At 40.2% G+C, this 16991-nt stretch overlaps 1 protein-coding gene across 12 annotated transcripts in view; it reads left to right on the top strand.

Annotated features, from left to right (window-relative positions):
* Positions 1-16991, top strand: part of LOC139115650 (titin-like) — a 68209-nt gene that overhangs the window by 32182 nt on the left and 19036 nt on the right. For 8 of the 12 annotated variants that reach the window (XM_070677930.1, XM_070677929.1, XM_070677928.1 and 5 more), the window contains 16 exons: positions 535-891; positions 1978-2058; positions 2313-2425; positions 4166-4407; positions 5924-6040; positions 6666-7065; positions 7301-7397; positions 7733-7867; positions 9075-9241; positions 9740-9836; positions 10271-10398; positions 12382-12474; positions 12773-12858; positions 13119-13188; positions 13305-13427; positions 13874-15504. In XM_070677930.1, coding sequence (XP_070534031.1) covers positions 535-891; positions 1978-2058; positions 2313-2425; positions 4166-4407; positions 5924-6040; positions 6666-7065; positions 7301-7397; positions 7733-7867; positions 9075-9241; positions 9740-9836; positions 10271-10398; positions 12382-12474; positions 12773-12858; positions 13119-13188; positions 13305-13427; positions 13874-14005 — 2438 coding nt within the window. In that variant the 3' untranslated portion in view covers positions 14006-15504. Of the gene's footprint in view, positions 1-534; positions 892-1977; positions 2059-2312; positions 2426-4165; positions 4408-5923; positions 6041-6665; positions 7066-7300; positions 7398-7732; positions 7868-9074; positions 9242-9739; positions 9837-10270; positions 10399-12381; positions 12475-12772; positions 12859-13118; positions 13189-13304; positions 13428-13873; positions 15505-16991 lie in introns of those variants that run through there. The other 4 variants (XR_011548153.1, XR_011548152.1, XM_070677933.1 and 1 more) reach the window with 2 other exon arrangements.

Raw genomic sequence — 16991 nt, 5'->3', positions numbered from 1 at the left:
AGCTGCGAATTGTATGCATTATTTTCGTGATATTTTCAAACTAATGTTGGTTCGTGTAAGTGTGCTAACTGAAGAACGTTTATGGAAGTATCACCGCTCACTGATTTGGACCATGCCTACATATACATCGTGGTCATACCAGTAACAAGCATGGCACCTTTTACTTGAATGCACAACACACGACGGCCCACATTTTGTTTGTACAATCTTTATTTTCTCTGTCTGGAAATCTAACATAATGTTAAAACATTCGAATCTACATGCCACTTTCGACACTTATGACAGTGTTATACACTTTTTCAGTCTTTAAATGGGCCTATTCAAAGAAAACTCTTGGAAAACTGAGGATATTTTGAGATTCGGTTTATCACTCATTCGCAGTTATTGTGACTTAAATTATTTTGTTTCTCCGGCGTTCTTTACTTCCAGTTCTTTTCTGTGCATGCTGTTCTTACATATCTGTTTTTCTTTAAATACGACCTATAGCAGTAATACTAGTAACTTCTATGCTAACTTCAACTTTTTGACCCCCAGAAGTCACTCAGACGATCACCCAACCAGACTCTCCAAAGCTTGTTACCAAGCAACCGGTAGAGGAGGAGATTCAGAGTAGCCGCACAGTGGCTGACGATGAGGGCGCTGCTCCTCCGGTAGACAAAGCCCCTCCTCAGCCAAAACTCGTGACGCAACAGACAGCCCCGATCAAGCAGAAACCTAAGCCAAAACCCAAACCTGCTAAGGCGACGACTCGAGTCGACCCTCCTCCGCCTCCGCCTCCTGTCAAAATAGAAAAGCCAAAAGTAGCTAAGAAAGTTGCTAGTAAGAAAACCCCCAAACCAAAAGCAAAGCCCAGAGAGGGCCCCGTGGAAGAGCAACCGATCACTGAAGAGGGTAAGCCGGTGTCGAGTGAAGAAATAACATCTTGTGCCGTGGACATAATTGATGTGCTGTTAATGTTTGTTTGACACCCGCTAAACAGTAACTGTATCGCGCACACAGTGTTGAAGAAAGGTTAACAGGCACGCTTGATTGAATTCTAATTACCTAATACAGTGTGTCGGGTTTGTACTCTTGTTTCCTGTGTACCGTTCCCGTCCTGTTCCCGTGTACTCTTTCTGCTTGGCTGCGTCCGTCCTCAATGTTCCTAATATTTTCCACTATATCTTCATTGCACATTTTTCATCTAACTGTCTTTGTATAGTAGCCGATGGTTACAATCTGATTAAAATCAGACTTAGAGATGGCATATAGAGAGGCGACCAAAAATCGCAGAGAATAACCAAAGATTAAAACGTCGCCATTTCTCTCTTGATCTGGTTTTAATAAGATTGCTGATGATTATTGTACAGCAGTGGGTATTAATGTAATATTTTTATTGTAAGGAGTCTGTGTTATTCAAACTTAGCGGTCACTGGGTAAATTTATTTAGAGCGTTGAGAACTTCGTGTCTATGAGTCGTCAAAGGGGGAGTACTATAGTGTTCAAAGATATGTGTACAGGTTTTTTGTCTGAACTTCGGCATACTATTATTATTGTACATGCATGCGTCAACAGGCTTGTCAAACACCATAACTTGTAAAATAAAATGAAATTACCCCAACCATCCCGAATTTCAGCTTGCTGTCTTATAGTCGCGCGAGCATGGCTTGATATCGAATTGTAACCCTCCTTGTAAGAACCTCAGTAATTGTGACACCGTGATCTTCCCCTCAATTGCGTTTTTTTCATTCCACATCCTGAGAGTCACGCCGGCCAGATCAAATGCATGGCGCCCTCAAACGACTGTTGAGGCAAGTTTAAACAGCCTGGTGTGCCTACTTTTGTCGTTTCACTTTGTATTCGTCTTTCACGACCGATAACGTCATCGTCTTGTCTTGAGGGGTACACTCCACGCACCTGAAAAACCCATCCATTTAAGGTGGTTGGTAAAATAATGCTCCTCAAAAGCTAACTTTTCATTTTCTATTTTGTCACCAGAACCACCACCACCTCCCCCGAGGGAGCCGACTCCTCCTCCTCCTCCAAAGAGTCCAACCCCACCACCTCCACCCCAACCAGGTAAGATGAACGGGAAACAGATTATAAGAAAGAAAAAAACGTCCGATCGAATCAGAAAGAGACTGTTGACGGCTTTGACTGACGAAATTGAGAAAGAACTGTGCGTAAAATCACGCTATCTTTATCCGAACTTGACTTAGAGAAAGAAGTTAGAAATCATTTTGATCAGGAGACGTGCATCGTAATTCATGAGTAGTCACAGAAAGAGGTCGATGGCTTCTGTGTTCATTAAACACGTGATTTTTGCCCCTCAGTCAAAAAGAAGAAGGAGCCCCCTGCACCTAAAAAGAAGGTTGAAAAACCCAAGAGGGTCAAAGTTGAACCGAAACCTGTCGTCAAGGAAGAAAAACCGCTTCCTGTGGTCAAGGTTAGTTTCATTAACATACTTTAAAGGGAAGGAAAGGCAAACTCACTCACGGAGTCTATTAATTTTACCAGTATGATTGTGTTAAGGTTTTGTGTTAGATGTTTCATCGGAATCACCATGGTGAGCATTATGTTTAACGCGCCAAAGTTGTGAAAAGGAATGACGTGCTGATCTCAAAGTGATGCGGGCGATGACCTTATCTGTTTTTGTCCTCATTCTACCTTTTGGAGCTTACCGTTTCCCATAGTTCTTGTCGTCACGACTGTCATGGTTACTGTGGTAGAATTGTCGGCGCGTGGCGCCTTTACATCACATCAACGCTAATCACTAGTAAGATTCTTGGCCTTCATTCACGAATTTAATCGACGAGTCTTTGGTGTGCACATAATCAGCTTCAAGGTTCCCTGACATGACACTTTCTGTGAAAATGAGAATTTCATTACTCCTACACTAACAAGTTTAAAGTTTCCACTTGGTTATTAAGACATGGCACATCCATTAAACATATTCATTATGTCGACCTTTTGTTACATGTATACTTACACCAAATGACGATTGGCTTGAAATGATGACGTCACACCACGTGATGGTTTACTTTCAAACTTACCCGAACTCATCTATTTGCCCTTATCAAGGGGCAAGAGGTGTGGTGGATTACCGAGCCCAAAAACTCTCCAAGTCCCCATTGAAACGCCCCCAACGTAATGTCAGTAGTACACCTCTATACTCACACCACTTAAGTCAGGAGGCACCCGGGCCGTTTGGCAGTGGTTGAGGTACCGGTCTCACTATCAAAGGATGGTGAATTCGAGACCCAGTAGGTCTAAGTCCAGACAAACGAATTCACTATCGGAGGATGGCGAGTTCGAGACTCCAGTACGGTGTGTGCCCCTGAGCAATTACAAGGCACATTACTGCTCCTGTGGGTAGTGAGATGGGTACCTCATCCTGTAATTGGCCGTTCGCCTGTTGGACAATGGATTTAGAAATTTTAAGTTTATTATTTATTTATTGACATGTTTGGTGTTATCTTAGCTGTTGCGTTCGTCAACGATGAGCAAAAACAATGACTTTCCCGCAAAAGAAATCTTGTTTTAAAGTCTTAACATATTGCTGCTACGCAGAGTATGAACCTCGCAACGAAGAGTGGGCGTGACATTCAACTTTCTCGCACAGAAACACAGTTGGTTCCTTGCATTATTTTGCTATATTTGTTCAGAGTTTCTCAGAAGTATTGTTACAATGATGGTCGTGCTACACAATTACACACAATTTGTCGGTCTCCTTTACAAATTGCTCCATTATTTGCGATCGGAGTCGAGTCCTACCGAATTTCGGCCAAAACTTTAGTGGCTTTTCTATCCCTACTAGGATTTAATCTGTTATTGTTTAAATCTCTTTGTGAAAATCCTGAGTCCCGCCTTGGTGTAGCTTTTATTTTGCTGAGAGCATTCAGCCTGCCACCATCGTCAACGTCCGTAAACAGAACCCGGATATAGCTATGTTAAACTGCGTTGGGGCGGAACACTAGCGACAAATATCTTACTGTAAGGACATTTATTATACGCAGCCCGGTCATTATGGCCGCGACTGTGCGAGGCCGCCGCTCTTGAAAAATTGTGCAGCTTGTCGCTGATCACCACATCACTCTAAGTCCGTCATAAAGTTGGAATATCAGGCACATGTGCATACTTTGAGGAAAGTCATTGATATCCAAGTTCTGTATTCATCTTTCTCAAGGAGCCGGAACCTGAGCCGGAACCACCCAAGCCGAAGACACCACCGCCTCCTCTTCCCCCCACTCCGGTTGAGCTGCCCCCTCTCCCGACGCCAGATCCCCCGACACCGGAGCGTACTCCCACGCCACCGACCCCGGAGCCAGAGGAACCGGCGGAGCCAGAACCGATAGAACTTCCAACGGTTGAACCGGAGAAATTGCCGCCGCCGCCCAAGGTTAAAGCCGCTATCAGGTGGAAGCGACGGTGAGTGATATGATAGTTAGAATGTTAGTGTAACCTACCAGCGATACTTGACCAATACAATCACTTTCATTGGAAAACTTCACCTCAAGCATTGGTATACATTCACTCATTTATATATCTGTATAGAGTGATCTACTGAAGTCACCTGGTCAATTTCCTAACTTTAAAAACCACTGAAACCTCCATGCGTATGTGACATGACAAGAAAAACAACCATCCTATTGCGAGACAATTGTTCCGTTTGTAAGCTCCTCACTTCATCGCTCGGAGCGATTTAAAATTGTCCGCATAAAATCCTTGCAGGATTGTTCACCTCCACTGTGAAACTCACAATACATAAGTCTTTGGGTCAACTAAACAAAATAAGCCATTCAAGCCTCCGGTCATTTGAAACGACTGCCTCGGGGCATTGATGTATTCACCAATGTGGTTGTTCAGCACCAGCGAGTGATCTTCAGTTATCCATTTTAATCTTGCTATGATTGCAGCCACGACAAGTAATAGGAATGAAATGATTTCAGCTTCCGAATTCTGAAATGCTGCATTGATTAAATGATAACAGTAGGCAGAAATTTCGAGACAGGTAATTGAATGGTACGTCTGATTCGCAAATCGAGTAACTGAAGCTTGCCATGAATTACGAAGCAACGTAGTCAAAGTCCCAGGTTGTTTATCAGCGATATTTCAAAACAAACTGATTAACTTGATTTCCATTAAGGGAAACGAAGAACACACACCACAGGTTGACAGTTTTAACAATCATTACTACAAGAACCCGGATGGAAGACCGCGGCTTTTCGATCACAGGGCTTTTTTTTCATTTTCGTGGTCAAGTAAAGAAAGGCCTCCGTCGTTTGAAATTAGCGAAAGTCCAAATGTCGGCTGATCTTAAATTTCTCAAATGAGAGACTATCAAAATATAACAGGCAAGCGGGCGCTAGGAACAGAAGTCGTCTGCCGGACCCAGAGTAGTGCTTTTTTTCTTTCTGTGACTATGAGTACTTAAAATTGCAAACAAGCCAGTAGCTGAAAGGTTTCTCGTCGGTGATTAAATCGACAATTTATCACGAGACTTTGTTTGTATACTGCGACAACTATTTTAAATGAAATTGCTTCTGACATACGGTCCAAAGTGATATACGAGCATCGCCTAATTAATGACCTTTGGATCGTCTTTCTTTTTGTATTTCCTAAAAGCTGGTTGCATCATGCATGACAACTGATGTCACGAATCAACGCTTTAGAGTACGCATGCGCTAGCTGATAATCATCAGTGAAGAGGTGCATTCTGTCAAACGCGTACGGTATCATTGCGAACATTTTGACGACCGTCTTGCACAAACTTAAATATTTTGAAGAGCAAATACGGACGAGGGACTTTTAAGGCATGGTTTTGTGGTCCTGCCTCCCGCCACTTCTGTGTCGGCTTTGACATACTCATCGCTGCCACACACCCGATAGTTTGTGGAGCCGGTGTCGCTCCATGTTTTATTTACATCAACTGTTTCGATTTCAGACCTCCGAGGCGGAAGTTCAGGAGAATGGGGGAACCAACGCCAATGCCGAAAGCTGACGAGACGACCGAAAAGTTCAGGGATCCGTTGGATTACCTGGCGAAGTACTGCATCGTACAGTAAGTGTGAAAAAACAAGCAATTTTACTCATCTTTCGCTTTGCAAAGTTAAATGATAGATGGAGTATTTAACACCTATCGCACAACCAACCCGATGATCATACTTGCAAAGTGCCCTGTGCCGTCTGATTGACTTCTGTATACCCATACAAATGCACAAACTTCGACACCAACAGTCTTCAATCTTCCTGCGCACATATTCAAACCATATACCAACAGACGGTCACCTCTTCCTCGATCATCCCAACCAAACAAACTCCGTGTGACTTCTCACAATAGCAGTTTTAAAAACGCGGAATAACAGCGCAGGAACTGTGAATTTACGATTTGTATTCATACCACATTGAATTTGCTCAGAAAAGAATGGCGTCCTTTGCACTCACTACTAAACATCACTGGTGATATTGAAGAGCGTGCACAAAACAGTTCTTTTACCAAAAATAACTTCAACTTTAGTCATTACGTAAATAACTGCATACCATGCAAAGCACAAGAATCAGATTTTGTTCTTAACTCGGTTAACGGCAAATACCTGCCTGAAACGTGCGAAACAAGTAGCCTGCCGTATTTACATTAAATTACGTGAACCACAGACAATATACTCTCTCGCTTTTTTTGTTCACAGTAAAGAGAGATTACCGGCATATCAGCGCGTATTTAACAACCTCATGAAGAAAAAAGGCTACAGGCCAGATCAGTTGCTTCCAACGGACCAATTACCTGTGCCGACCAGTGGTAGAAAGTCCAGTATCCGTGGAAACCGTCGCCCCTCTGCGCTCGCGTCCGACAGCGCGTCGGAAGACTCCGGCTACGCCAGCTCGAAGGCGTCGGACGTTGATAGGGAGGAAGACACCCTCAAAGTGACGTTTGCTTCGACGAGCGTTCCCGAGGAGTCGGAAGAGTACGTCAGCCCTCTGAAGATAACATTCACAGACTCCTCGAGGGAGAGTGGTTCGCGACCCGAAAGCCCGACCAGTGACTACGAAAGCCTGAGCCGATCTTCGAGTTTCATCGGTTCGTCATCGGTAAGTCTCGGGATGATCGCCGATTTCTCATTGATATCGCAGCTTATGGTCCTCGACAGTGCTAATAATAGCAACAAGAGGTCTAATAATGAAATTTGTGTCCGAAAGTATGATAATTCAAATGATGTAAAACATTTACGTACGTCATGTAGATTTTGTCGAACAATAGCCGACATGCAAGTTTGTTTTTCTTTGTTTTTGTTTCCTACTCACCCCTTTCTTTCATTCTGTTTAGTTTGATGCCGATGATGAGTTAGGGAGAGTCAGTTACATTTTACAGACCAACAAAGATAAAGCAGTCAATCTGAAGAAGAAAGTGAGATCCCTAGAAGGTAATTATTGAAGTGTTTCTATTATCACAGGGTCTGCTGTATTGTTAGCACTACCTTAGAACAAAAAGAGCAGAATTTCTCACCCGTTCGTCAGCTCTTTGCACGTCCCTACTTCCAGCCAACCGACTTCTCCCACAGTCACTCGCTGTTATCACAGAGCATAATTATAAATTTAATCTTGAAGGGAGTCGTCAATCCCCGGGCTAGGACCAAACTTTTGCCGTTTAGCAAACGGATTATATTTTCATACTGGATTTGAGATAAAATACAAAGTTCGTCTTGTCTACGACCATATGTTCAATGCCGATTTCATCTTCCGATGTTGCCCCTCACAGGCCAGAGAATAACACTCATTGCCAAGGCAGCCCGGGAGGAACTTCCTCAAATACTGCGTGAAGATTATGAACCTCCCGTTAAGAAGAATAAAGGGGATAAGAAAGGCAAGAAGGGCGCTGGGAAAGCGGCTAAAGGTGAGTATATAATTGGTAAACATGGCAGTCAATAGTACCGCTCTACTGCATTACATACTTCGTATTCAGAGCTATTAATAACTTTCAATCAAATGTAAGTTGTGGTGCATCGTTGTCTAGATACGGACCAAATTCTTTCCATTGTTGTCCAAAGAATGATCAAAGCCTGTCTTTACTAATTAATACGAAGAAAATTTCTATATATACGGGTGTTTTGTTTTCATTGGGAGCAAGTATCTTGACGATTGTCTTCAATATTTTTTGTTTTAATGGCGACCAGTGTTCTTATTATACTCCCCAAAGCATGTTGGGATACACCGTATTCAGCTTGTCAACTCATCCTGTACATGCGTACACGGCATTGTTGTTGTTGATGAGTGAATTCTGGTCCGGATTAAGATGTAAACAATAATAGTGTACATATATTTTACACATAAAGACGCTGTGTTGACAAGCTAAATAGTGAATGTTTCGACATTTTCTGGGGAGTAGAACAACAATTGCGATTGAGATACTGACGGAATATAGGAAACCTCATTAGAAGTTACAGATCTGACCCTTTAAAGCCCCAATAGCTGCGAATTTTATGCATTTTTTCATAATTTTATTTTCAAACCAAAGTTGGTTCGTCCAAATTGTGTATAAAAATATCACTGCTCGCTGATTTGGACTTAGCCTACACGTTTGAACAGGTTAAATAATAAACTGGTGCCGCACTCGTAAAATGGCGCCTCACGGAGAAGTACAAAAAATGAAGTATTTCGGGCACATACACATCGTGATCATACCGGAAATAAACATGATGCCATTTTACTTGATTGCACAACACACCATGGCTGACATTTTGTTGTTGTAATCTATATTTTCTCTGTCATTTGATTGGTTTTTGGAACTGGCGGGAAATCTAAAATGTTAAACATTTTGAATTCACATGCCACTTTCGACACTTGTGAAAGTGATATACACTTTTTCAGTCTCCAATTGGTCTTATTCAAAGAAAATTCTTGGAAAGTGGATGATAGTTTGAGACCGGTTAATTACACATTGTAGCTATTTGGGCTTCAAACAATATGACTCTGGTCGTACAATCATTGTACCTGACCATCCGATAAGGTTAATCGTTCTCGTCGGAGGTGGGCTATGCTGATTTTGTTGTCTGTAACCGTGCTTTCCTCGGAGATTTTCATGATCTTCTCTTTGGTTTTAGAGCATACTCATTCAACTCGAGGCAACGTCAAGTTCATGCCGGACAATGACAACGTGAATACGATGATGGGCGTCGAAAGTGGTGACGCCACGAACGGAAAAGCCAAGTTCAATCCCTCCTCTGACGCTTTTGTGATAGGAAGACTCACCAAGGACCAACTAGCAATGGTAGTACAGTTTATTCAAATCTCATTCGAGTCATATAGTATATATCAGTGCGTAACAAAAACTCTTGAAAAGAGTATTAGATAGGTATAAAATAGAACAGTAGGTATATCAAGGAATATAGGTGTGTCAAGGAATGTGACCATTTTAAAAATCTTAGTCTTGAGAATAATTTCATGATACTTTGCTGATTTGATTTTCAGTCTAATGATGAAATATATGGATAGAGATCATGTAAATCTGATCTTCAATCAGGTTTACTCAAACACAGAGAGAGAGAGAAGAGAGAGAGAGAGAGAGAGAGAGAGAGAGAGAGAGAGAGAGAGAGAGAGAGAGAGAGAGATGAGTGCTCAGTATTTACACACATACATACAGACAGGCAGCCAGTCATATAGACATTTCAGTATCAACCTCAACCTGACAACTGGTTTGTGGAGTGGCCATGACCTGACAGAGGTGTTGCTTCCCCTTTAACAATTTGGATATTGTTCATTGTGACAGTTGGAGACAGTGCCAGAGGTTGAGAAAATCGATCTTGAATTGGGACGGGCTCTCGAAAAGTTGGAAGAAACCGACCGGCGAATTCTTGAGCTTCGTGGTAAGTTTATGATGCTCGCAGAAACGATTATTCATTGAAGCTGCTGCACTTGACCTTTACCAATATCAATACGTTTACTTAAAAAAATACGCAGGGTACAGAAAGCGCCCCAATGCAGGGGAAAATGCGTCAATGTGGCTTTAAAGGGGAAAGCTACACAGCCAATTTGGCAGTACTTGTTCTTTGTTTTGCCGTAAAATGTGACATGGTTGGCGTTATCCACAATGTAGCGCACGTGCATACAGCGATGATTATTTTGTTTACGAACTATGGTAAGGTTTCTAAAAGGCTAGATAATGACAAAAAAAGCACGTTTTGACATAATTTATGCCTTGATCGGCGGTTCAGTCTTCAACGAAAGCTGACGTCACAGCAAACTTATGTAAATTGTTTCAAAATGACCGGACGTACATTGACCGATTCTACATTTGCAGAGGAAAGAAAAATGACGTCGAAAATTTTGGAGTCTTTGAAACGTGTCGAAGACGATTCCAGGATAGCACGGTCACCTGACTTCAGACGAAAACAGAGCCCGAAATACCAGAAGATGAACCCAGTGACGGTAAGTATATTTGGTGTGCCTTCTGCGTCATCTTTTTTTGAGCTCAATATCGAACACGTCATAATACATTTCCAAGTCGGCCGTCACCGTTGGAATATGCTCAAAGGTTGTCGATTAGATCTGTCGCCTCATCTTTCGCGTTCGCTGCTCTGTGATGATTCGCCGTGGCCCAGGATTCGTTAGTTTAATTACCTCATAAACGAGCAAATTGACTTTAGGCTGCGTTCACAAAAATGGTTAGAGGGGGCTGGAGGAATTCAGGGGGGATTCGAAAATTTTGGGGGTAGTGGAGGGGGGGGACTTGAAAATTTTGCTCTACCTGTAGGGGGGACTTGAAAATTTTTGGGTCCCTTTTGAGTTTTACATTTTCCAATTCCAAGTTTTTGTAGGTAATTCAATGAAAAATGAATACCACTTTTATGTCATCAAAATGTTGTAATGTTAGTAATAATTTAACAAAATCTAGAACCATTTTGTCACATTTCATGACTTTTATCTCGAAAAAATCTAAACGTGTGATTTGTCGTAAAAAACAAACTTGAGCCTCGTAACAGGGCAGAAGCTGCAACTGTTAATGATTTCTGCAATATTTCTATGCAATATAACAACTACAGTTTCTTGCTATCTCCCCACAGCATGCTCAAACACACAATATTTAGTTTGTCCGACAAAGCCTGTATATATAAATATAAATAATATGTATTTGGTGATAATTTAATTGGAGTCCAGACTGACAGTCAGTTGTCAGTGATACAAATGCATGGTACACATACATAGGCTGTGATAGCAAGCTGAATACTGGACAATTCAACATGCTGTAGGGTGTAAAACAAGAACGCAGTTGTAAAACAGAACAAAAATATTGCCAAAATTATCAAAGTTAATACAGCTACTGCCTACGGGTAGTGTCACTATCAGATACTACCCTGCTACTGCAGTGTCACTGTCACTGCATACCTGAACAGTGACAGAGACAGCTCTGACTCTGATGTACATGGTAGTTGAAGAAGAGTTTTGGTCAAATGACACTCATGACAGTGAAACTCACTTGTACACAAGATCAGGCCAGAGAGCAACACATGGAAGAAAACATAGAAATGTTTGAATTCTGGCATATGAGAATAATCAAATATTAAAGAAAAAAGATATGGGGTCACCATGCTTGATTTTCTAAATTTTCACACTCTTATTATAAAATGATACAGAAGTAAAACTTTGAATAGTAAAGACTAAAAGAAAAAATATGTGACCAAATGGAATTATTTATTTTTTAACCAAATTTGCAATTATCACACCCAAAATTTCAGAGAGTAAAACATTGATTTGATGGAATATTTTAACCTTCCGGTATTGTCAATTTTGAGCAGCATCTAATTCATAGAGGTCTTGTAGTTTTGAAACAAGTTTTTGGTAGGTCACTGTGACATGTGCAATACGGCAATTAGCCAGAATTCACAATTTTCCTACTCTCTTATGATTGCATTTTGTGTGCTCTTCAACAGGAGCAATTGACCTGGCCAGAGTTGGATTAACTCAAGTTGGCTTTTAGACCAATAAATCTAAAAAATTAACTGATGCATTTAAAGAACTTGCCTTGGGAATATGACTATACAAAGTGCTAATACAGGTAGTGTTGAACACCTGTGAGCAGAACGGCGCAATACATGTTTATTTTTTCTGCGCTCACATCCTTACAAATATGCGGGCCTGTGATAGTTGGAGGGGGGGACTTGAAAATTTTTGACCATATAGAGGGGGGGGACATTTGAAATTTTTTTAGGGTACTTAGGGGGGACCTGAAAAAAATAAGATTTCAATGGAGATTCCTCCAGCGCCCCCCCCCCCCCCAATCGTTATTTGTGAACGCAGCCTTAGCCAGGTTCCTATAGACCCTGTACATACTTAGCGCCCTCTTGCGAAGCATCTTTGGTTCTGACCTCCAACAGATTAGCTAAAGAGAACTTCATTAATGATTGGTTGCAGGATTTACAAATGGAGATGAAGGAAGTAGAACCAGCTCTCAGACAAATCAATGGTTATCTCATAACAGAGAAAGAGTGCGAATACATATACCATGTAAGTATTCAAATATCTATAGTTACAACACAATGGATACGTGGATAGGTTCAATTTTGTCGTCAGAAGTACGTGTACGTATGTATTGATGGATGGATGGATCAATGGATGGATGGATGGGTAGATGGGTGGGTGGATGTATGGATCTATATACCGGTATGTTTCTATGTGTACAATTGAATGTAGCAGTCTACGTAGCATTGTATGTATCACTTTATGTACACAATATACTTTATAATAAAGCAATATGACTTCTGTGTGTGGTTAATCATGGCGTTCGCCCTTGTAATTTTCACAGATTTTAGAACTACCACAGCGATCCAAAATCAACTTCAAGTTATTTACAGTGGTTGCAGCTCTGTCGGAGAAGGTGTCAAGATTGGAGTAAGTACTGATGCATGAAGTTGCCATAGATACCGGTAGCGATCGGAATCCATCAACCGTTATTCGTTGGTTGAAAATAACGTTGGATAACAAACAAACAAATAAAGCCTTTTCTCTGTCAGTTATCCAAAGATTTTAGACAACAGAATAAAAAAAAATCGCCTATAGTAGTTCCTCCAGATTCCTAATGAAAGGCTTATGTCAGTTCTTGTCGAGATGACGTAATTAGGCCTATTAACGGCATGTTTTCTCCTTTTCAGTCCCTTTGTGCGGAAGCTGATCAACAAATTGGATTTTGAAGCTCTGAATGTCAAGATGGAACATGCAAAGGTGGGTTGAAATCACCATTTTCCAAAAAAATGCAGCAAATAATTTCGTATTGTGTTCGTCCCTTACCACGTGCCACACATATTAACACAAGCTAATTGAATTCTTTTGAATTTTAGGAACTCTTTCAGTTATTAGTCAACGAGGAAACTGATCAGGATTTCGGTCCAGGGGAAGTTAGCATTCGTAACCTGGCCATCGAATGCGCGGCCGGGGGTATCACCAAAGAACACACGCAGTTCGTGAGTAATCCTAACTTTCTTTCTCAAGAGTTCAGCAATATGCTTGAACGTCATGTTGCAAAATTGTCCGGCCCGGGAATGTTATCGAGTAGATGCAGTATCGATCGTAGAGGGCGCCAGATGACTAACGACTGAACTGGCTTCAATTTTGTTCAAGGAAGGCCGGCCTTAGAGTGTAAACCCTTTCGGCATTTCAAAATAAAAATATCAATTGGAAAGAAACGTCCTAAAACACATGTTTTCTCTTCAATGTTCTCATATTTTCACTCAGATGTGAAAATCTTAGGCAGGCTTCAGACTATTTGATAACATTGCTAGCAAAACTGTCTGAACATTTTCAATCTAAGTGCAAACAGTGCGAAAGGCTGTTACAGGATGTATAAAGTGATTATTCAGGATTTTTTGAAGGTCCGAATTCAAAGCAAAGGCTTATCTTCTTATTTCAGATCATTGACAAATTCAATCGAGAAGGGAAGAATTACGTGGATTTCCTGGACTACCTCACCTACGTGCCCCTATTTATAGAGATTCATGATAATATTTGCCAAGATCCCCTTACGCTCGACAGAAACAGATAGGCGGATGGTGGATTTTAGCAGACTGCCATGCCTGTTCAGTACTATCTATTTATAGCATCCAATGCAATTGGTATGGCGGTATCACTTCCGGGTCACAAAGTGACCCTGTCGAGTCAGCCATCTTGGAGATGTTCGCAGAAACGCGTCTGTTATGGAAAAGTGACACTTTTCAATACTTTATCAAAGGCAATTCAGGTTGTTGTGAATGTTAAACCTGATGTTGCATGACTGTTCTGTCTATTGATGTCTTGCTCTTCTTGGATGACAATTTTCATTGAAGAACCACATAGTTGGATTCAAGATTGCGCATTCGCACGTGGAAGAGGCAGCTCCGAAAGTGGCTGCGTCGCGTCATCAGGTCGTTTTTTGACATCTCCGGTGTACTTTTAATTTTAAACGCTTTTAAGTTCCAGGCTCACAATAATATAAATTCAAATTAAAAAATCACCTGCGATGTCACCCCAAAACAATCATTCCATGAATTCATTTACCTCTGACCTGTAAACTTTCAGCCTATATTTTTCAGCTTATATTTTTCACATGCAATGAACTAAATATTTTTCAATATCTGAAGAAATGCGAAAATTTTTGCCTCAAATGTTTCATTAAAAATAGAAAAAAATGAATACAAATTCAGAAAGTTTGGTTTACAAAGTGCAATTAGTGAAGGCAAACTCGTAATTACGTTCAATCTCAACTGTCTTTTGTCCATTTCACAAATTCGTCGACCACTTCTTTATTTTATTGATTGAAATCAAGTCGAATATTGCTTTTGTACAAATTTTAAATGGTATATCTGATTTAATATATTTTGAAGTAGTCCCTGCCCTCCAGGAACGTGCTAATAAGTAGTTATCAGTAGTTATGGTGGTATATGCACACAGTCATCTACCCTCTGGACAATTGTAGTTATAGCTTAATTACTAATATTGCCAAGATGAAAGGCTGAAAAGAAAGTACTCTATTTTAACTTATCGGAATCACTACCTGGCGTGATAAAATGTATGTTGTCACTTCGGTAAACAGTGCATATTATACCGTGATATTTGCTTAACCCTTTCACCAAATTTTAGCTCTGCATCGAAAGCATCGAAAGCAATATATATAGAATCGGGCCAAATGGTTGCCAAATTGACAGCATATTTTAACGAAAATCACGCAACCTTGTCATCGGCCATTAGATGAATGCAAATGTTACTGATTTTATGTATACATTTATACTGCAACTTTGACAACGTATTGTCTATCGATATACATATCAAACAATCTCTTGCTGGGTCTTAGGCCCGAGGTCTTTGCTAGCGTAAACGACTACTGACATGAATACGAATGAAATGTTGTTTTTTGGTGGGGACTCCTGACATTTTGTACCAGAAATATTTAGAGCTGAAATACAATGGAGAACTTACTTGGACGTTGATCATTTACATGCAAATATCTTTTCTATTTTAGCTAAATCTGTTTAGCTTTGAAATAAAGTCACTATTTTAATCATGAAATTGGCTTGGCGTATTTTTATTATTATTACTTCTACCATGTACACCAACATAGTGAGAATTGCAGCAGTAGTCATGGAAATATATCGACAATATCATATCCTGTAAAGTATCAACAACTTTTGGAGCGCCCGGATAGCACGGAGCCAAATGATTAAGATGGAAGAAAAAGTGCCTACCTTGGGTGCAAATAACTGCAAATATGCCTCCAAGTAATGTTGATTTTTACAACAGCTTATGTCACAATGTTTCCATCTATCCAAACATGTTTAGTGTAAACCTTCTAGTACCGCATCACTACATAACTTTCGACGGTCAAAATACTACATGTACATGAAATATATAATCATACATTATTTACAAATTTCGCTGTTCTATACCTGCCATATCTAAATTGAACATCTTGGGTAACCTGTGGGAAATTTCAAAGAAATACACGAAAAAGTACTTTTTTGTTGTAAAATGAAGAAAATGGTGAAAAAGGTAACAACCGAAGATTGATGCAACTTCTCACGAAACATCTGTACACTGAATACAAAACTGAGACATCAAGTGTATTTCAAGTGTTTGCTTCTGACAAAAACATGGCATCCAAAGTTCTCAACATATATTTTCAGGGAGAAATTTTGGCACAGTTTCGAACGTTCTGCTTGAACCTTTCAATCCATTGATGAGAATAAGAATTGCTGTCAAACATGCTGGTATGCAGTCATTCTGCCAGCGAACAAATTCCATTTTAAACCATAGATAGAGCTTATAAGAAGAGAACCTGACGGCTGCAGCGATACTTCGAGTAAATGGAAATGATACGTAGCAGTGAAAGGCTGAGTGTCTACTGAGACAGGAACTTGAACGCAGAGTTGTTATGGCAAAATTGTTGAAGCTTTTGTCAATCATGGGACAGAAACTGTAAAGCTATGAAAAGAGCTATGAACGTGTGTTTAAAACACATATTACAGCCGTGGTTCAAATTGAGGATTTTTGACGATTTGGTATAAATGAAACCATATGAAACGTTATGTAGATGTGTGTGGAAAACATTACAGCAGTGATTAGAATTGAAAACTTTTGGGATATTTGTTGATATTTATATATATATATATATAAATATATATATATATATATATATATATATATATATATATATATATATATATATATATATATATATATATATATATATAATTATATATTTATATGTGTGTGTGAGTGTGTGTGTGTGTGTAGGTGTGTGTGTGTGTGTGTGTGTGTGTGTGTGTGTGACTGTGTAAAGTTCCAATAATAAATCTCAGTTTCAGCGTAATATTAATTACGTCATGCCATTACAATGTCCCCATTTGATGACACTTTTCATGAAAAAAATCAAGGAACATTCAATACTGAAGGCATGTCGATTAGCCTACCAATACTGTAGCATTAAAACCCGTGTCTACGGTAATATAATATAGTCAATGTCAAGGTCAGTTTGATTAGCAATGGGAATCACAATG

This window comes from Ptychodera flava, chromosome 17, assembly GCF_041260155.1.
Source record: "Ptychodera flava strain L36383 chromosome 17, AS_Pfla_20210202, whole genome shotgun sequence".
Classification (NCBI taxonomy): Eukaryota; Metazoa; Hemichordata; class Enteropneusta; family Ptychoderidae; genus Ptychodera; species Ptychodera flava.
This window is presented reverse-complemented; position numbering and strand designations above follow the sequence as displayed.